This window comes from Aotus nancymaae, unplaced genomic scaffold (genome assembly GCF_030222135.1).
Source record: "Aotus nancymaae isolate 86718 unplaced genomic scaffold, 86718_ANA_hifiasm-v0.15.2.pri h1tg000021l, whole genome shotgun sequence".
In the NCBI taxonomy this organism is placed as follows: domain Eukaryota; kingdom Metazoa; phylum Chordata; class Mammalia; order Primates; family Aotidae; genus Aotus; species Aotus nancymaae.
The window spans coordinates 608,004-628,404 of NW_026988433.1; the positions used below are offsets into that span (position 1 = coordinate 608,004).

At 59.4% G+C, this 20,401-nt stretch overlaps 1 protein-coding gene, 1 long non-coding RNA gene and 1 pseudogene across 2 annotated transcripts; 2 read left to right on the top strand and 1 right to left on the bottom strand.

Moving 5' to 3' along the window:
* Positions 1-6,222: 6,222 nt before the first annotated feature.
* LOC105709076 (small ribosomal subunit protein uS15-like) lies at positions 6,223-6,665 on the bottom strand (annotated as a pseudogene).
* Positions 6,666-8,387: 1,722 nt separating this feature from the next.
* Positions 8,388-11,142, top strand: LRCOL1 (leucine rich colipase like 1). The gene is made up of 4 exons (XM_012440913.2): positions 8,388-8,495; positions 9,259-9,387; positions 9,500-9,625; positions 10,822-11,142. Exons 1-4 carry the CDS (start codon positions 8,388-8,390, stop codon positions 11,032-11,034), a joined length of 576 nt encoding a protein of 191 aa, XP_012296336.2. The 3' UTR covers positions 11,035-11,142.
* Positions 11,143-11,738: 596 nt separating this feature from the next.
* Positions 11,739-20,218, top strand: LOC135276237 (uncharacterized). Its single transcript, XR_010343783.1, has 3 exons — positions 11,739-12,590; positions 12,707-14,679; positions 17,677-20,218. It is a non-coding gene; the product is annotated as an uncharacterized LOC135276237 (long non-coding RNA).
* The last annotated feature ends 183 nt before the right edge of the window (positions 20,219-20,401 follow it).

The following is a 20,401-nucleotide window of genomic DNA, read 5'->3' on the forward strand; positions in this document are numbered from 1 at the left end:
CCCACATATTCACTCTGGATTCCCACGTTCACTCTGGATTCCCACCCATTCACTCTGGATTCCCACCCATTCACTCTGGATTCCCACATATTCACTCTGGATTCCCACGTTCACTCTGGATTCCCACCCATTCACTCTGGATTCCCACCCATTCACTCTGGATTCCCACCCATTCACTCTGGATTCCCACGTTCACTCTGGATTCCCACATTCACTCTGGATTCCCACATTCACTCTGGATTCCCACCCATTCACTCTGGATTCCCACCCATTCACTCTGGATTCCCACCCATTCACTCTGGATTCCCACCCATTCACTCTGGATTCCCACCCATTCACTCTGGATTCCCACCCATTCACTCTGGATTCCCACCCTCACTCTGGATTCCCACCCTCACTCTGGATTCCCACCCATTCACTCTGGATTCCCACCCATTCACTCTGGATTCCCACATTCACTCTGGATTCCCACCCATTCACTCTGGATTCCCACCCATTCACTCTGGATTCCCACCCATTCACTCTGGATTCCCACCCATTCACTCTGGATTCCCACATTCACTCTGGATTCCCACCCATTCACTCTGGATTCCCACATATTCACTCTGGATTCCCACGTTCACTCTGGATTCCCACCCATTCACTCTGGATTCCCACCCATTCACTCTGGATTCCCACCCATTCACTCTGGATTCCCACATTCACTCTGGATTCCCACCCATTCACTCTGGATTCCCACCCATTCATTCTGGATTCCCACCCATTCATTCTGGATTCCCACATATTCACTCTGGATTCCCACGTTCACTCTGGATTCCCACCCATTCACTCTGGATTCCCACCCATTCACTCTGGATTCCCACATATTCACTCTGGATTCCCACGTTCACTCTGGATTCCCACCCATTCACTCTGGATTCCCACCCATTCACTCTGGATTCCCACGTTCACTCTGGATTCCCACGTTCACTCTGGATTCCCACCCATTCACTCTGGATTCCCACCCATTCACTCTGGATTCCCACGTTCACTCTGGATTCCCACGTTCACTCTGGATTCCCACATATTCACTCTGGATTCCCACCCATTCACTCTGGATTCCCACCCATTCACTCTGGATTCCCACATATTCACTCTGGATTCCCACGTTCACTCTGGATTCCCACCCATTCACTCTGGATTCCCACCCATTCACTCTGGATTCCCACCCATTCACTCTGGATTCCCACGTTCACTCTGGATTCCCACCCATTCACTCTGGATTCCCACCCATTCACTCTGGATTCCCATGTTCACTCTGGATTCCCACGTTCACTCTGGATTCCCACGTTCACTCTGGATTCCCACATATTCACTCTGGATTCCCACATATTCACTCTGGATTCCCACGTTCACTCTGGATTCCCACCCATTCACTCTGGATTCCCACATTCACTCTGGATTCCCACGTTCCCTCTGGATTCCCACGTTCACTCCGGATTCCCACCCATTCACTCTGGATTCCCACCCATTCACTCTGGATTCCCACGTTCACTCTGGATTCCCACGTTCACTCTGGATTCCCACCCATTCACTCTGGATTCCCACATTCACTCTGAATTCCCACGTTCACTCTGGATTCCCACGTTCACTCTGGATTCCCACCCATTCACTCTGGATTCCCACATTCACTCTGGATTCCCACCCATTCACTCTGGATTCCCACGTTCACTCTGGATTCCCACCCATTCACTCTGGATTCCCACCCATTCACTCTGGATTCCCACGTTCACTCTGGATTCCCACCCATTCACTCTGGATTCCCACGTTCACTCTGGATTCCCACCCATTCACTCTGGATTCCCACATTCACTCTGGATTCCCACATTCACTCTGGATTCCCACATTCACTCTGGATTCCCACCCATTCACTCTGGATTCCCACGTTCACTCTGGATTCTCACGTTCACTCTGGATTCTCACGTTCACTCTGGATTCCCACGTTCACTCTGGATTCCCACGTTCACTCTGGATTTCCACATTCACTCTGGATTCCCACATTCATGCCCCTTGGCATCCCTACTGCTCTTCCCTGCCTTTTCCTCTCTGCTCCCTGTTCCCCCAGCCCTGCCTGACTCAGCCTCCCATCTGCTCCGGCTGCCAGGCCTGCACACTCTTGCCAGGGTCCTCTCACCTCCAGCCTCTCTGCCCATTACAGAGGCCACCACACACTCAGGAGCTTCCCGCCCCAGACCCCTTTAATGACCCCACATTAGAAAGGGCAGCACGCCTGGCGCTCATGCTCCAGGACTGGCTCCTCCTGCCCTCTCCGGTGGCCCCTGCCCCGCCTCTGCTCCCCAGACACTGGGCTGTGCCCCGCCACTCCTCCCCTGCCTGGCGCTCTCCTCGCTCTCCCATCCCCCACAGGGCCGCGCTCCTGGCCACAGGTGTTGTGCTGGTGCCTCTGTGAAGTCTCCCTGACACCCTGCTGCGCGGTGTCCCCTGGCAGCTCCGTCGTGCCCCAACGATGCAGCACGCTCTGCACCGTGTTTGTTGTCAGGCCCAGCTCTCGCACTGGACCAAGAACGCCAAGTCGATGGCGGGGCGTTCGACCTGACTGCCCGCCCCCAGCCTGCCACGGCGCCGGGCACGTGGCCAATCACAAATAAATAACAAGCAGACAGCCTGTCCGCGTTTGCTGCTTGAGCAGATGCGTGTGGAAATAAGCGAAGACCGCCCAGGTGAGAGCAAGGCCGGGCTCTGAGTTTGGAGCTTGGGAGCCCCGACCCTGAGACTGGCCGGGGGCGGGCACAGGTCTGGAGATTGTTGTGGGGAGGGCAGGGGCCACTGATGGAAACTGAGATGTCCTGTGGTTGGTGAGAGGGCGTCTTTGGTGTCCTCTGGTTGGTCCTGAGTTGGAAGTGCGGGGGGAAAGCAGGGCAGTCAAGCCCCAATGTCCCAGCAACTGGCTGCAGAGGCGGGTGGCAGCGTCCAGCTTCTCATGTAGTCAGGAGTCGGTAGCCCTGTGGGCTTGGCCCCTGACCAGATGCCTACACACAGCCTCTCAGGTAGGGAGATGAATGTCTTTCTCCTGGGACCGAAGCTGAAACAGGAAGGAGAAAGAAGAGGCGGGGCTGCGACCTTGCCAGGGTGCTGCCCGCGCTGCCCGGCCCCGCTCTGTGTACGCGTCTGCTTTGCAGCTGGCATCTGGTCTGGAAGCTGCAGCCTGGCCGCCTCACCTCTGCACAGAGGAGCCGGTGGGACCTGAGGAAGGCAGGTAGGACCGCTCAACGTGCAAGCAGCTGTCAGCCACCGGGGAGGTTTTCAGCAAGGGAGGCCCCGTCTCATGAGCCACCCGCACACTGTTTTCTGTGTGTGAGTCCCGACAGTGCACACGCGGCCGAGAGCCCAGGGTTGACCCTGCGGTGCAGCGGGCTCCGCCCTCGGTTGGGGTGCCCTGTGGGGATGACCCCACCTGCCAGGTGCCTGGCCCAGCCCTCCTGGGCCCCTGCAGAGGTGGGCAGAAGGGTCGGAGCAGGAGTTCCAGCACCAACCCCAGGGGCTTATCCTTAAACATGAAAGCTGTGGTTCTGCAGATGATTCTTGGGGATTTGTAATGTCTTTGACCAGATTTAGCATCGAGCTTTCTACTTAGCCGCTTGAGCTGCTGTGGAAACACGCTGGATATTGATAACTGTGGGAAACTAAAGAAGTGTCTGATTCCAGAGATTTCTAAGCAAACGCCCTGGAATAGAGACCCCCATGTGTAAAAGACTTGAAAATAATAAGCTTCCACCCGGGGCAGCAGCACCTCCAGGACACTCGTGAGGTCTGCCTGTGGCCTTTGCTTTTATCACGGTAAAATACACTTAACATAAAGTTGACCGTTTTAACAATGTTTTTTTGAGATGGAGTCTTGCTCTGTTGCCGAGGCTGGAGTGCAGTGGTACAATCTCTGCTCACTGCAACCTCCGCCCCCAGGGTTCAAGCGATTCTCCTGCCTCAGTCTCCTGAGTAGCTGGAATTAGAGGCACCCGCCACTATGCCCAGCTAATGTTTGTATTTTTAGCAGAGATGGGTTTCACCGTGTTGGCCAGGATGGTCTCGAGCTCCTGACTTCAAGTGATCTGCCTGCCTTGGCCTCCCAAAGTGTTGGGATCACAGGTGTGAGCCACTGTGTCCGGCCCCCTATTTTAATGATTCAGTGGCACGAAGCACATTTATACAGCTGTGGAACAGTCACTGCTTTCATCTCCAGAGCTTGATGTCTCCCCAAACGTAGATTGGACCCCATTAAACACCACTGCCCCCACTGCAGCCCCGCAGACCCCATTAAACACCACTGCCCCCACTGCAGCCCCGCAGACCCCATTAAACACCACTGCCCCCACTGCAGCCCCGCAGACCCCATTAAACACCACTGCCCCCACTGCAGCCCCGCAGACCCCATTAAACACCACTGCCCCCACTGCAGCCCCGCAGACCCCATTAAACACCACTGCCCCCACTCCAGCCCCGCAGACCCCATTAAACACCACTGCCCCCATTTCAGCCCCGCAGACCCCATTAAACACCACTGCCCCCATTTCAGCCCCGCAGACCCCATTAAACACCACTGCCCCCACTGCAGCCCCGCAGACCCCATTAAACACCACTGCCCCCACTCCAGCCCCGGGCACCACCATCGCACTGCCTGTCTCTATGGGTTTGGCGACGTTGGGGACCCCACACGTGGGATCCAGTGGCATCTGAGCTCCTGTGAGGGGCTTGCTCCCTCAGCATCCGGCCCTTGGCCGACTGTGCCGCACTCGGGTCTGAGCTGCCCTCCACTTCCGGGCGACCGACGTCCCTCTGTACACACATATCACGTTGTGTTCTTCACCCCTCCACCTTCGCGCCGTTGCGCAGGACGCCACTGTGAATGGTGGTGGCCTGTGACCTTTTGGACACTGGACTTGCCCCGTGCAGGCGGCTGCCTGTTCCCGGGCTGGGCTGGGCCGTTTGATCTGTCGGGTACATCGTGCTCAGTCTGGAAACTAGGCCTGTGAACTTTCCAAGGCCCTGTGAAAAGGTTTGAGACCAGCAAAGAATGTGTCCTGGTTCCAAGTACAGAAAGGATACTGCAGGTTTGAAGTTTAGAAATGTTCTGGTTGTGATTCCATTTTGCTTTTATGTAGTTACATGAAAAACTATGTTTAAAACTGGGCACAATGGCTCACACCTGCTGTTCCAGCGCCTCAGGAGGCCGAGTTGGGAGGACCACTTGAGCCCAGGGGGTTGAGGCTGCAGTGAGCTGTGACTGTGCCACTGCACTCCAGCCCGGGCAGCAGAGCGAGGCCCCTTCTCTAAAGAAAGTGCCACTTAATAGGTTTGCGCTGATGTCCATTCATCTGGAAAGTGTTGACATGACTCAGTTGTCTGGGGCCGGGGCTCCGGGGTCAGGGACGAGGGGCGCCCGAGACCTTTGACCTTTGACTTCCCGTGAGGGAAGTAGATCCATTCCTTTGCCCCTTCCGCTGCCCCTCCAGTTCCTGACCCTCTGCGGGGACTGCCGTGTGGTGCAGCCATGCTGGGGCTCGGCTGTCCCTGCTGTGGGTGTCGGGGCTGAGCAGCCCATGGATGGGGGTGTATTTGGGTTCCTCTGGCTGGTCTTGAGTTGGAAGTGGGGTCACCAACCGACTCCTGGCCGTGTGGGGCTGGTGGATATGGAGGTGCCTGCGGCCAGAGCTCCTCCTTTCTCCGTGGCCATCCACCACGAATGCACCAGGGCTCGTGTCTGCACGTGTCCTGTGCGGTGTCTGTGTTCATGCTCGCAGAACAAAAGTGAGTCCTGAAGCCCAACATGGAACTTCTTGGTGACCTCCTGTTAAAAGAAAAACTTTAGACAAAATGATTTTAACAGTTTGAGCAAAGATTAATGAATTGGGCCGCACCCACAACTGCAAGAGGGGGGCTGTTCGCTGTGGCAGGGGCAGTGCCACCGGGCATGAGGCTCACAGTGAGCGTACCCTGGCCGCCGACCACACATAAGGCAATGCCACTGCCTCGTCTGATGCCCTTGTGGCTTCGGGGCTGGGCAGCAGGGGCCCCTCTAGGAGGACCCCAGGGCCAGGCTCCTGCTCCTGCTCACAGCAGGTGCTCATGTTCAAATTCATCAGGGCACCGTCATCCGCTGGGAAAAGGCTTCTTCAAAATCCCTTTTTTTGTGGTTAAACAATTATTTTATTGCTTGAGTACATAGATTTATGTGACCAGGGCAGAGGCTGCAGATGGGTCATATTTCCAATTGGGAGTGAGGACTCGCTTAGTCTTATAATATTGAGCCAAACGGTGAATCCGACTCTATCAGAATCAGACAGAATTTCGCACCCTTATCCTTTCTGTTCATCTCAAGATGCTTTTGAACAGCAGCTGCTTTCTTAATTAAATGGTAGCGATCTTCAGGGAGATCAGGAGCAAGTCCCTTTGACTTAAGAATTCTTAAGATTTTGTTGCCTGTCACAGAACGTGCCTGTGCAACACCGTGTACATCTCTCAGGGTCACACCGATGTGTGAAGGAGTCAGGCCAGTTTGTAAATCCGCTCCTTCACGTCATAGATGTCAACTTCAGCCACGTGGGGACGCTGCGGCGACAGGGCAAAGCTGACTGGGACAGGCCCTTCCCGGGAGCAGCCATGAGACCCATGGTGGTGGCAGTCAGCCGGCGAAAAAGGCCAAAATCCATTGTGTTAAAAAAAAATCCATTTTCCATTCAGTGCTAAAAAGAAATGAGTCACTATGCCACGAAAAGCCACGGAGGACCTTAAATCGCCCTTTACTCAGTGAAATGAGCTGACCCAAAAAGGCTACAGACTGATTCCAACCAAACGGGGTCCTGGAAAAGGCAAAACTATGGAGACAGTGACAAGCTCGGCTGTTGTCAGCAGCTGGGGGAGGGAGGAGCGAATCGATGGGCACCGAGGATTTCTAGGGCATCAAATCCCCTCTGCAGGATACTGAAATGGTTCCGGGAGAACACATTCACCCAAACCCGCAGCAGGCACACCTGAGCCACCCCGCCGTGAGCCGCGGACTCCCAGACCCGCAGCAGGACGCACCCGAGCCTCCCACAGTGAACCGCGGACTCCCAGACCCGCAGCAGGACACACCCGAGCCTCCCACAGTGAGCCGTGGACTCCCAGACCCGCAGCAGGACACACCCGAGCCTCCCACAGTGAGCCGTGGACTCCCAGACCCGCAGCAGGACGCACCCGAGCCTCCCACAGTGAGCCGTGGACTCCCAGACCCGCAGCAGGACGCACCCGAGCCTCCCACAGTGAGCCGTGGACTCCCAGACCCGCAGCAGGACGCACCCGAGCCTCCCACAGTGAGCCGTGGACTCCCAGACCCGCAGCAGGACGCACCCGAGCCTCCCACAGTGAGCCGTGGACTCCCAGACCCGCAGCAGGACAAAGCCGAGCCTCCCACAGTGAGCCGTGGACTCCCAGACCCGCAGCAGGACACAGCCGAGCCTCCCACAGTGAGCTGTGGACTCCGGGTGATGACAACGAGTCCCTGAGGGTCTATCAATGCTGACAAATGCACCACATGAGTGTAGCATATTTATAATAGGGGAAACTGAGGCAGGGGAAGGAAGGTGGGCATATGAGAATTCTATTTTCTGCACATTTTGTGTAAACCTAAAACTGCTCTAGAAAATAAAGTTCATCTTTTTAAAAAGTCTATCTTGGGGCCGGGCGTGGTGGCTCACGCCTGTAATCCCAGCACTTTGGGAGGCCGAGGCGGCTGGATCACGAGGTCAAGAGATCAAGACCATCCTGGTCAACACGGTGAAACCCCGTCTCTACTAAAAATACAAAAATTAGCTGGGCACGGTGGCGTGTGCCTGTAATCCCAGCTACTCAGGAGGCTGAGGCAGGAGAATTGCCTGAACCCAGGAGGCGGAGGTTGCGGTGAGCCGAGATCGCGCCATTGCACTCCAGCCTGGGTAACAAGAGCGAAACTCCGTCTCAAATAAAAAAAAAAAAAAAAAAAAAGAGTCTATCTTGCAAAAGAGCAGGAAGAGAAGGGAAGGGAGCAGGGATGCCAGTGCCAGGTGCTGGGCAGGACAAGGCTGGCGTGGACACACTCCCACGGGACCCTGGGTCTCGGAGGCTGGGTGGACACACTCCCACGGGATTCTGGGTCTCGGAGGCTGGGTGGACACACTCCCACGGGATTCTAGGTCTTGGAGGCTGGGTGGACACACTCCCACGGGACCCTGGGTCTCGGAGGCTGGGTGGACACACTCCCACGGGATTCTGGGTCTCGGAGGCTGGGTGGACACACTCCCACGGGATTCTGGGTCTCGGAGGCTGGGTGGACACACTCCCACGGGACCCTGGGTCTCCGCAGGCACACGTGCCCGATGGCTGGCCCAGTGTGGACGTTGCTGCCACCGCTGCTGCTGCTGCTGCCGCTGGGGTCCTTGGCGGGGCACAGGCCGTGGCAGAAGCAGGCGTACCTGTCCCACAAGGTGGGTGCCGGCCTCCCCTGATGCCCCTACAGGCCCCACACCCCGGGGCTGCCACCTTCTCTCAGTGGGCTCTCAGAGCCACATGAAGTGCCTTCCCGGGTGAAAGCCTCCCCGAGGCCACGCTCACCTTCCTGGCCACACGCCCGCTGTGCTGTCCGAGCACACCTGAGGCTATGGGGCAGAGCCACTGCACCCAGCCAGAAAGTACACCCATTTTTAATAAAACGTTGTTATTGATGTTAACAGGCAATGGGATTGCTGTCATTATCTTAAAATTCAGAGTTAGGGTTGAAAGCAGTAATGTCACTAGACGCAGCCACAAGACCAGGGTCACACGCACGGGGCGCCTTCTGTGTACGTGGCTGGGGCGTGGCTACAAGCTGTGGCCGCAGCGGCAGGCCTGGCTCTCGGCTCGCCTCTGCTGGCTGTGCCATCCCGGGCACCTTGCTCACCCTCTCTGAGCCTGTTTCTTCTCCCGTAAGATGCCGGGCGCTGGGCTGCCCTAGAGCTTCGCCCACGCTCTGCTGCTGCGTCCCTGCCCTCGGTGCCTTGGTTTACCCTCAGCCACGTGGCTCAGAGCAGGCCTTCCCTTTCTCGGCCCGGGCCCCCAGCACAGACCCTCCAGAGCCACCGAGGTCTGGGTTTGTTCCAGAAACTTCTCAGGGAACCCAAGTGTGAAGGATGGTGACACAGGGGAGCAGGGAGAGGGGAGGCCCCTCCCGAGGGCCGGACCAGGTGAGTGAGCCAGTGAGTGGCGTTTCAGGGCATCGGGGAGGCGTGCAGGAGCGACGAGGAGTGCCAGAGCAACTGCTGCACCACCGGCAGCCTGGACCCCACGGGCAAGCGCTGCAACCCCAGGACCGTCTTCCTGAGGTGCCCGCCCTGGCGGAAGGTGCGTGTGGGGGCGGGGGCGGGGGAGCGAGACCGGTGACCCCTCCTACCTGCCCTGGAGGAGCCAGGGAGTGGGTGGCGGGGGCAGGGACAAGTCATCTCCTGTCCCGTAGCCCAACGGGCACAGCTGCTTCCGCAACTCAGAGTGCCAGAGCCGCTGCTGCGTCCACAGCAACTACAGACCGCAGAAGTGCTGCGTGCCCCAGACCATCTTCCTTCAGTGCGTGCCCTGGCGCAAGGTGAGCTGCGGGCACCGGGGTGGGTGGAGGATGGGTGAGGGCCGGTGAGCTGCGGGCACCAGGGTGGGTGGAGGGTGGGTGAGCTGCGGGCACCAGGGTGGGTAGAGGGTGGGTGAGGGCCAGTGAGCTGTGGGCACCGGGGTGGGTGGAGGATGGGTGAGGGCTGGTGAGCTGCGGGCACCGGGGTGGGTGGAGGGTGGGTGAGGGCCGGTGAGCTGCAGGCACCAGGTTGGGTGGAGGGTGGGTGAGGGCCGGTGAGCTGTGGGCACCAGGGTGGGTGGAGGGCGGGTGAGCTGTGGGCACTGAGGTGGGTGGAGGGTGGGTGAGGGCCGGTGAGCTGTGGGCACCAGGGTGGGTGGAGGGCGGGTGAGCTGTGGGCACTGAGGTGGGTGGAGGGTGGGTGAGGGCTGGTGAGCTGCAGGCACCAGGGTGGGTGGAGGGTGGGTGAGGGCCGGTGAGCTGCAGGCACCAGGTTGGGTGGAGGGTGGGTGAGCTGCGGGCACCGGGGTGGGTGGAGGGTGGGTGAGGGCCGGTGAGCTGCGGGCACCAGGGTGGGTGGAGGGTGGGTGAGGGCCGGTGAGCTGTGGGCACCAGGGTGGGTGGAGGGCGGGTGAGCTGTGGGCACTGAGGTGGGTGGAGGGTGGGTGAGGGCCGGTGAGCTGCGGGCACCAGGGTGGGTGGAGGGTGGGTGAGCTGTGGGCACTGAGGTGGGTGGAGGGTGGGTGAGGGCCGGTGAGCTGAGGGCACCGGGGTGGGTGGAGGGCGGGTGGAGGGCGGGTGAGCTGCGGGCACTGAGGTGGGTGGAGGGTGGGTGAGGGCCGGTGAGCTGCGGGCACCAGGGTGGGTGGAGGGTGGGTGAGCTGTGGGCACTGAGGTGGGTGGAGGGTGGGTGAGGGCCGGTGAGCTGAGGGCACCGGGGTGGGTGGAGGGCGGGTGGAGGGCGGGTGAGCTGCGGGCACTGAGGTGGGTGGAGGGTGGGTGAGGGCCGGTGAGCTGCGGGCACCAGGGTGGGTGGAGGGTGGGTGAGCTGTGGGCACTGAGGTGGGTGGAGGGTGGGTGAGGGCCGGTGAGCTGAGGGCACCGGGGTGGGTGGAGGGTGGGTGAAGGGTGGGTGAGCTGCAGGCACCCGGGCAGATGGAGGGTGGGGGCACTGGAGACGGCTCCTCTCCACGGCCTCTGCCCGCCGCCATCCCCAGCCAGACGGCGACTTCTGCAGCAGCCACGGCGAGTGTCAGAGCCAGTGCTGCATCCAGCTGAGGGAGGACGGCCCCCACCGCTGCATCCGCCGCTCCGGGATCCTGGCCCAGTGCCTGCCCCTGCTGAGTCTGGGTGGGAGGCTCAGCTTCCTCCAGGGCACCACAGCGAAGTCACACGGAGCCCCAGCGACCAGGCCAGGACCACAGCCCTGAGAGGTGGGCTCTGGACCCACGGTGAGGGCAGAGCACCCGGGCACCGTTTTCAAGAGGCCTCGCCTCACCGTCCGTCTCATAAAGTGGGGGCCACAGAGAAGGCTCCTGGGCTGGGCACTGACTCCGCTGGGTGTGGGCACTGGGTCGGAGACCATCAGAGCCTGGGGGGCCGTGGAGAGCGGACCTGGGACCGGCCCCCGTGGAAGCTGGGGTTGGACGTCACCGGCCTTGGGGGAGGACCAGCCCGGCCTCTCCCCTCCCTCCCCTGACCTTGGCTGAGGCTGACGGGAAATCCATGGGATACACGGTGTGGAGCGTGGGGTCAGGGCAAGGCCAGGTTGCCAGCAGCGAAAACGCTGTGGGGGTGTGAGTGTGTGTCTGCTGGAGCCCCGAGCTCCCATCTTCTTACAGCTCTCGGGTGCCCCCGGGCCCTGTCGCGGGTGCTGGGAGCAGCAGCAGGTGCGTGGCAGAGCTCTCAGGCGTCCCTCTCGGGTGGGAGCTCAGTGGGGTGTCGGCCTCCGGGCGCCGTCCCGCCCCCACGGGGCTGGCACGGGAGATGCTGTGGCCGGGTTCACTTCCTCCTTCCGCGGCTGCTCCGGGCCCCGTCCCCCGCCCGTTTCCTCAGCTCCAGCCTGTCCTTTAGTGACTGGGCCCTGGAAACGTCACGCTGGACCGCGTTGTGCCGGGGGTGGTTCCCGTGGAAGCTTCGCTCAGGTTCGCGCTGCTGTTCCCGGGGCTCGGAAACCTGTGGGATTAGGTGGCGATGGGCAGCCGTGGCACCAAGCGTTCTGCAGCGGGGCCTGGTCGCTCGGCGTGAAGAAAGGCTCCGGGCTGGACGAGCGGCTGTCTCATCGCTTCTGTGTTTTCTGAGAAATAAAAGCACAAAATCTGGAGGTCGGGGAGAGGGGGCGGCTGCGGGTTCCCGAGGCCTTCCCTGGCAGGTGGGTCTTCCTTTACGAACTATAAACGGCTCCTCCTGCTGCTCTGAGGGCGTCTGCCGCTCCCCTGCAGGGACCCGCGGGCACAGCCTGAAGTTGCCTGTTTGGGTGACTTCCTTAAGGCAAGGCATGTGAGATTATGAACAGGACGTTAGGCCTAAACCAGGCCGACCGAGGAGACACAGCAGACCGCACGTGTGGGACGCTCAGGTGGGCGGCACGGACAGGGCCCTGTGGCACCGTCAGCCACCGTTCCTGACTTCACAGCCTTGGGTCTTGTTGACAAAATGGCCATTTGGTAACGTTTCCTGTGGGATGTGCAAAGTCAGCTCAGTCTTCCCACGATGGGGCTGTGGACACCTGTTGCTCAGTCGTGACCCTCCCTGGGCGTGTGTGGGCGACAGACACAGCTGCCATCGTGCGACTCCCGTAAGAAGTGAAAGCAAAGCTCCTTCCTGATTAGAAGCTGCCGAGAAAGGAATTTTCCACACACACCTCTGCCTCTCTGACGCCGTCCACACCCCAGCGTCTGGATCCGGAATCTTCAAACAGGATTGCCCGCCGCCAGCAGGACATGTCAGAGATGCCGTCAGGCCTCTGCCTTCATGCTGATGTCAGGTGGGTGAGGTGGGCACGGGGTGTCCCTATGTGGGTGAGCTGGGGTGCGGTGGCCGTCCCCTCAGGTGAGCCCAGCAATACCAGGGAAGAGCTTCCCTGACTCACCTTCCCCACAGGTAGCTCCGGCTTCTTGGCATCCCTCCTCCCGCAGGGACACTGGAAGCACGTGGGGAACGCGCTGAGTGCGACAGGCCTTGACACAGTGTAGTGAAAAATCTTCTTTCCCCAAACTCCACAGAAACATCGACTGTGTGTGTGTCAGAGTCAGTTGGGGGCAGATGCCACACAACACGGGCATGGGGCGTCTAAGGTGACGGGTCACCTGCTGGTTCCAGGAGGAGCAGCCGGAGCCCAGCAGGCACCCAGAGCTTCGGGCGGCCCCTAGGATGCAGAAGGGGTTCCTGCCGGGCATTCAGGAAAAGATCTCTGGGTTGAGGCCGGGGAACCACGGCCGGGCCAGCACTGTGCGCTGGAGGGCGGCACCTCTGGGTCTGCGCAGCTGGGGGAGCCCACTGAGCCGGGGTTTCCCCATTGCACCTGCCCCTGGTGTCGCCATCCCATAGTAGAAGGGCTGCCCGGGGGCCGTTCCGGAATCTCCCATCGCTGTGGGGCCCCTTGGCCCGGGCTGCGACCATCTCCTCTCCCCAAGTCCTCCAATCCCGTTTGCCGTCATGTTGGGTCAACTTCACTATGAATTTGGAAGTCTAAGAAGATTACAAAGCGAAACAGCATGGCGAAGGTGGGCTTCAGACGCCGCAGCTCCTGGTGTCTGTCTGTCCCTTCCGCATGGCGCCCTCTCCAAGCTGATGTGCGGCCAGAGTCCCCCCCACTGCTCCTCAGGACACAGCCTTGCTGTGGACTGAATGCGTCCCCAGATTCCTGTGTGCAGACCCCGAGCCCTGGCGTGATGGGACTGGAGCGGGGTTCTGGGAGGTGGCTGAGGCTGAGGTGAGGCGGCGAAGTCTCATAAGAAGGGGAATCACGGCCTTGTGATCAGAGGCTCCAGGTGACCATGGCGGTAAATAGTAACGCACTGTGAGAAGAGACCACAGAGCCTCAGCGTGCCCGCCCCTCCGTGAGGACGCCCTGGGAAGGCAGCTGCCTGGGACCCAGAGGGGCCTCTGCCCTGCCCACCTGCCGGGCAAGGACACCCTGGGAAGGCAGCTGCCTGGGACCCAGAGGGGCCTCCACCCTGCCCACCTGCTGGGCAAGGACGCCCTGGGAAGGCAGATGCCTGGGACCCAGAGGGGCCTTGGGAGCTCGCCCTGCTGGCACGGGATCTCGGACTGCAGCCTCCGCAGCCGAGCAGCCAGTGTCCCTGTGTGAGCGCTGGGTCCGTGGTGTTCCACATGGCAGGCAAGGAGGCTGAGACAATCCTTGTTGCCAAATCCTGAGAAACCACTGCTTCCGCCCTGACAGTGAGAACGAGCTGGATGCGCCACAAAATGATCATTGTTATTCTGACCACTTATCCTCAAGTTCTAACAAAATGATAATTTTTAAGACAGAACGGAATAGATAAATGTGAAACATAACACTTGAAAGCATCTGGAGGGCGTCTGGCTGAGGCGGCTCCACCTGCGATCCCAGCACTCAGGCGGCTGAGGTGCCCAGGAGTTTGAGACCAGCCTCGGCAACACACCAAGATTCCACGTCTACAAAAAACACGACAGTTAGCCGGTGTGGCGGCGTGCGCCTGTGGTCCCAGCTACCCGGGAGGCTGACACAAGAGGGTCGCCTGAGCCCAGGAGGCGGAGGTTGCCGTGAGCCGAGATCGCGCCACTGCACTCCAGCCTGGCAACAGAGCGAGACTCTGTCCGGAAAAAAAATGAACCAGTGGGGTCTGTTTTCTGGATGCTCTTCAAGATGCGGCCAGGATGTGCTCTAGACCCGGAGGGGCCGTCAGCCCCAGGAAGCTGGGAAGTGCTCTGCGGTTTCGATGACGCGCTGGGGGAAGGGATGTCCGGGCATGTGTTATTTGTGCCGGGGAAGATGGAAGTTTGGGATTCGTGGAGGAATCGGTCTCTGCACAGCTGCCGGGTGGAGGCTCCGTCGAGAAGCGCCGCCAGAGCCCACGGTCTGGGCCCAGGTGAGGGAGCAGCTGTGAGGGCTGCGGCCCGTGGCGGGGCCGGGAGGCCGGGACCCTCGCTCACAGTACAGGGGGCGGAGAGCTGGTCTCGAGGAGGGTTTCTCAGTGGGAAGGGGACACTGAGGATGAAATCTGGGAAACTTCCTGCGTCCTGACTGTGGGTGGAGAGGGGTGCATAGTGAGCGCTGCAGCAGATGGCGGGATGGACAGGGGCAGACGGAGGAGGAGAGACACAAAGAGAGACACCGCAGGGACACAGAGACAGAGACACAGAGACAGAGACACACAGAGAGACAGAGACAGAGACACACAGAGATAGACAGAGACACAGAGACAGAGACACAGAGACAGAAACACAGAGACAGAGACAGAGACACTGCAGGGACACAGGACACAGACACAGAGACAGAGACACACAGAGATAGCGACACAGAGAGATAGACAGAGACACAGAGACAGAGACACAGAGACAGAGACACAGAGACAGAGACAGAGACACAGAGAGATAGAGACACAGAGACACAGAGAGATAGACAGAGACACAGAGACAGAGACACTGCAGGGACACAGAGACAGAGACACACAGAGACAGAGACACACAGAGACAGAGACACAGAGACAGAGACAGAGACACACAGAGACAGAGACACCACAGGGACACAGAGACAGAGACACAACAGAGATAGAGACACAGAGACACAGAGAGATAGACAGAGACACAGAGACAGAGACACAGAGACAGAGACACAGAGACAGAGACACTGCAGGGACACAGAGACAGAGACACACAGAGACAGAGACACAGAGACAGAGACACACAGAGACAGAGACACACAGAGATAGAGACACAGAGACACAGAGAGATAGACAGAGACACAGAGACAGAGACACAGAGACAGAGACAGAGACACAGAGACAGAGACACTGCAGGGACACAGAGACAGAGACACACAGAGACAGAGACACACAGAGACAGAGACACAGAGACAGAGACAGAGACACACAGAGACAGAGACACAGAGACAGAGACACCACAGGGACACAGAGACAGAGACACAACAGAGATAGAGACACAGAGACACAGAGAGATAGACAGAGACACAGAGACAGAGACACACAGAGACAGACACAGAGACAGAGACACAGAGACAGAGACAGAGACACAGAGACAGAGATGGAGCAGACAGAAAGAGAGAGAGAGTGGGGAAAAAGAAAGAGAAAACCCCAAATTTGTTTTTCACAAAATAGATAAGCATTTACCTGACAAGAGAGGAAATCACAATCAGCATTAGAAATGTAACAGGTAACAAAGTCACAGATAAAAGGAGAATTTAAAAATTATATAAACGGTCCGGGCGTGGTGGCTCACGCCTGTAATCCCAGCGCTTTGGGAGGTTGAGGTGGGTGGATCAGCTGAGGTCAGGAGTTCAAGACCAGCCTGGCCAACATAGTGAAACCCTGTACCTACTAAAAATATAACAATTAGAGGACATGGTGGCACATGCCTGTAATCCTGGCTGAGGCAGGAGAAGTGCTTGAACCCAGGAGGTGGAGGTTGCAATGAGCCAAGATCGTGCCACTGCACTCCAGCCTGGGCAACAGAGTGAGATTCATGTCAAAAAAAAAAAAGCTAACATTGAAGAAAATCTAGTAATTGAATATTAAACTCTCCCCCATACACCTACGGCAAGCGTCCGCTGTCCCGGAAGCATTAGGAATGTCCCCACCAAAGATGGGAGTAAGGAAAGTCATGCCCTCTGCCCATCCTTGTCACCATGCCCCGGGGGGCCATGGCCGGTGGGAGAACACGGGAGCCCCGTGAGGCCTCCGCGATGACCTCCAGCCGCTCCCGATGGCGCTGGCTCCACATCCTCCTGAGAAGGGAGGGAAGCCCGGAAACGCTGCTGGAAGGCGTCAGAGGGGTCTGCGGCCTGTCGCGCCTGTCGGCCAGGCCAGGTGAGGCCGTGCTGCCTTGATGAGCAGTCCCCGCTGCTAGGGTTTCCTTCCTGTCCAAGTCTGCCCCGCGGGAGCCCTGCCCATCTTCCTCACCAAGAGCCAGGCTGATGGAAGCATCCTTGGAATGTCGCCCTTGGAGAAACTCCTGTCTCCTGTGGCGGAGAACAGAGAGACTCTGGAGAGGACGACGCCAGCACGGGTCCTCCGGGGCCGAGGCCGCGCGTGCTCCCCTGTGATCACACGGTCCTGTGTGCACCGCGTGGGGAGCGGAGGGCGCCCGGCAGGCAGAGCCTCCTCCACAGCCGGGGAGGAAGATGCAAGGCAGGCAGCGTCCAGCGTCACCCCGAGCCACGGACCGCGAGAACCCACCCGCCTGTTCGAAGCTTGAACGCCTGGGAGTAAACTCACAGGAGAAACAAAACGGAAAGGGACCCCGAATCAGCCACGACAGCTGTGCGGAGGCTTCAGATTCAGGGCGTGGGGATGTCGATTCTCCTCCAAAGTAACTCATAAGGCCTGCCAGCCCCACAGAAGGGTCACGCCTGGAAATTTCAACAGAGCTTGGCGAGCGTAGCGTAGAGTTCACGAGGACAGAAATCGAGAGCTCTGTGCTGCGCGTCTCCTTCCCCGAGGCCCCTTCCCTTGGCGTGTTCCCGGGCTGCGGCGCAGAGGTGCCATCCCAGCCCGCTGCAGCCTCCGCTTCCTGGGCTCCAGTGACCCTCCAGCCTCAGCCTCTGAAGTAGCTGGGACCACAGGCACATAGCTCCATGCCCAGCTAATTTGTTATTTATGTATTTATTTATATTTTTTTGTAGAGATGGGGTCTTGCTACGTTGCCCAGACTGGCCTCAAACTCCTGGCCTCAAGCGATCCTCCCATCTTGGCCTCCCAAAGGGATTACAGGCGCGAGCCGCTGTGGCCAGCCCGGACTCCGCCTCTAACGGCTGCGAGGCGTCGCTTGGAGATTCTCTTTGCTGTCCTTCAGCTGGCTGCTTTTTGTTGGTGCACACTCTTATTTTACTTAAATGTTTCCTCTGGTAGCTTCCAAAGAAAAGAGAGAGAGTGTGTGCCTGAGCTCCAGCCGCCTGCCTGAGAAGAGCGTCTTCGTCCTTGGCCGGGATGTTTTCAACATCACTTAAAAATGCCCCGCTCCCTCGCAGTGGCTCACGCCTGTAACCCCAGCACTTTGGGAGGCTGAGGCAGGAGGATCACCTGAGGTCAGGAGTTCGACACCAGCCTGGCCAACACAGTGAAACCCCGTCTCTACTAAAAATACAAACATTAGCCGGACGCGGTGGCGTGCACCGTAATCCCAGCTACTCAGGAGGCTGAGGCAGGAGAATTGCTTGAACCTGGGAGGTGGAGGTTGCAGTGAGCCGAGATTGGGCCATTGTACTCCAGCCTGGGTGACAGAGCAGGACTCTATCTCAAAAAGAAAAAAAGAGAGATTTTATCTTCAAAACCTTTCATTGAAATTTTTCATTTGGCAATCATTTAATTTCAAAGACTTTATTATAAATCGTTTGACTGGAGAATATGCTTTTAAAGGCTGAGAAAATGCACAGTGACCGTTCCTGCCCACGCAGTCACCACCCCTTCCCAAGACTTTTACGCATCTCAGCGGCCGAGCAGAGCTTTGCGGGGCTTACTTCCCTGACCACAGTCTTGGGGGCCCCTCTGACCCGCGGCTTCCATCGTCAGAGCCACCCCAGGCTGTGTTTCAATCAGCTCTGCAGAGTGTGATTCACAGACAGTGGGATCAACCCGCTTTGTCTATTCGTGTGAAGAATTATTTTTTTGAGACCAGGTCCCCTGGAGAGCCCCTCAGGCCACCTCACAGCCGCCCTCCACGCAGCCCTGTGGGCCGAGCCTATCCTGTGCTTCCTGGACGGACGCTGAGGGGTTTGGGAAGGTTCGTCGGCTGCTGCACGCCTCCCTCTGTCCAGCCTGTGTGCCGGGGACTCTGCACGGGGGTGGTGAGCGCTGACTCCCGGGTGACGTGTGAATTCAAATCCAGCGATTAGACGGATTCTCTCTTCCGCGGTTTCAGCCAAGGAAGGCACTGAGCAGAAGCAGCCACCTTTGCCCTGTTGATGAGAGTGGGGGTCGGCCAGCCTCGGGGCAGGGCGTGGAGTTGCTCTCCCGGCCAGGAGCCCTCCTGCCTTTTATGGACCGGGCTGGGCAGAGAAGCAGTGAAGGCCGGGGGTGAGGGAGGGGCTCAGAGGCCAGGGGAGGAAGGGGCGTCCAGGGATGGTCTGCAGGAGGAGTGTGCGGGGCTGTGCCTCTCCCCTCCTCTTCCTGGGCCGCAGCCCTTCCTGGAGCTGGTTGAGGGGACCTTGCAGGACCTTGTGAGACCCGACAGTGCCCTCCTGAGTTTCGGGGCAGAGCGCAGGTGTGCGACTCACACCTAAGTATGACGTCTGAAAGTGAGGACCAGCTGGAGGAAGGAAAGAAACCTCCAAGGCTCCCCTCACTGAGCTCAGCCCGTGTGGGAGCGGAGGGAGCTGGCAGTGGGCATGGGAGCTCCAGCGCCCGAATCCAGCCTGTGTTTCATGACCTAAGGGGACTGCACGGCTCCGAGTACCCACAAGACATGTCAAGAGGGGCCTGGGCCTTCCTCTGGGTTAGGAGAGGAACTTCCTCTGTGAATAAGCCTCAGAGAATGAGGCAGACGTCAGGAAGCCGCCAGAGTCCCCAGCACACGCTCCACCTGCACACGCTCCACCCGCTACACACACCCACGCTGTGAGCAGATGTCACCAACGATGCTGCACCTGGCCCAGCTCACCACGCCACGCGCAGACACCACCAGCCACGCACAGACACCACCAGCCACGCGCAGACACCACCAGCCACGCGCAGACACCACCAGCCATGCTGCGCCTGACCCAGCTCACCACGCCATGCGCAGACACCACCAGCCACGCACAGACACCTCCAGCCACACTGCACCTGACCCAGCTCACCATGCCACGTGCAGACACCACCAGCCACGCACAGACAACACCAGCCACGCACAGACACCACCAGCCACGCTGTGCCTGACCCAGCTCACCACGCCACGCGCAGACACCACCAGCCATGCTGCGCCTGACCCAGTTCACCACGCCACGCGCAGACACCTCCAGCCACACTACACCTGACCCAGCTCACCACGCCATGCGCAGACACCACCAGCCACGCGCAGACACCACCAGCCACGCGCAGACACCACCAGCCATGCACAGACACCACCAGCCAAGCGCAGACACCACCAGCCACGCACAGACACCACCAGCCACGCACAGACACCTCCAGTCACGCTGCGCCTGACCCAGCTCACCACGCCACGCGCAGACACCTCCAGCCACACTGCACCTGACCCAGCTCACCACGCCACGTGCAGACACCACCAGTCACGCACAGACACCACCAGCCACGCTGTGCCTGACCCAGCTCACCACACCACGCGCAGACACCACCAGCCATGCTGTGCCTGACCCAGCTCACCACGCCACGCGCAGACACCTCCAGCCACACTACGTCTGACCCAGCTCACCACGCCATGCGCAGACACCACCAGCCACGCGCGGACACCACCAGCCACGCGCGGACACCACCAGCCAAGCGCGGACACCACCAGCCACGCGTGGACACCACCAGCCACGCGCGGACACCACCAGCCACGCGCGGACACCACCAGCCACGCGCGGACACCACCAGCCAAGCGCGGACACCACCAGCCACATGCGGACACCACCAGCCATGCGCGGACACCACCAGCCAC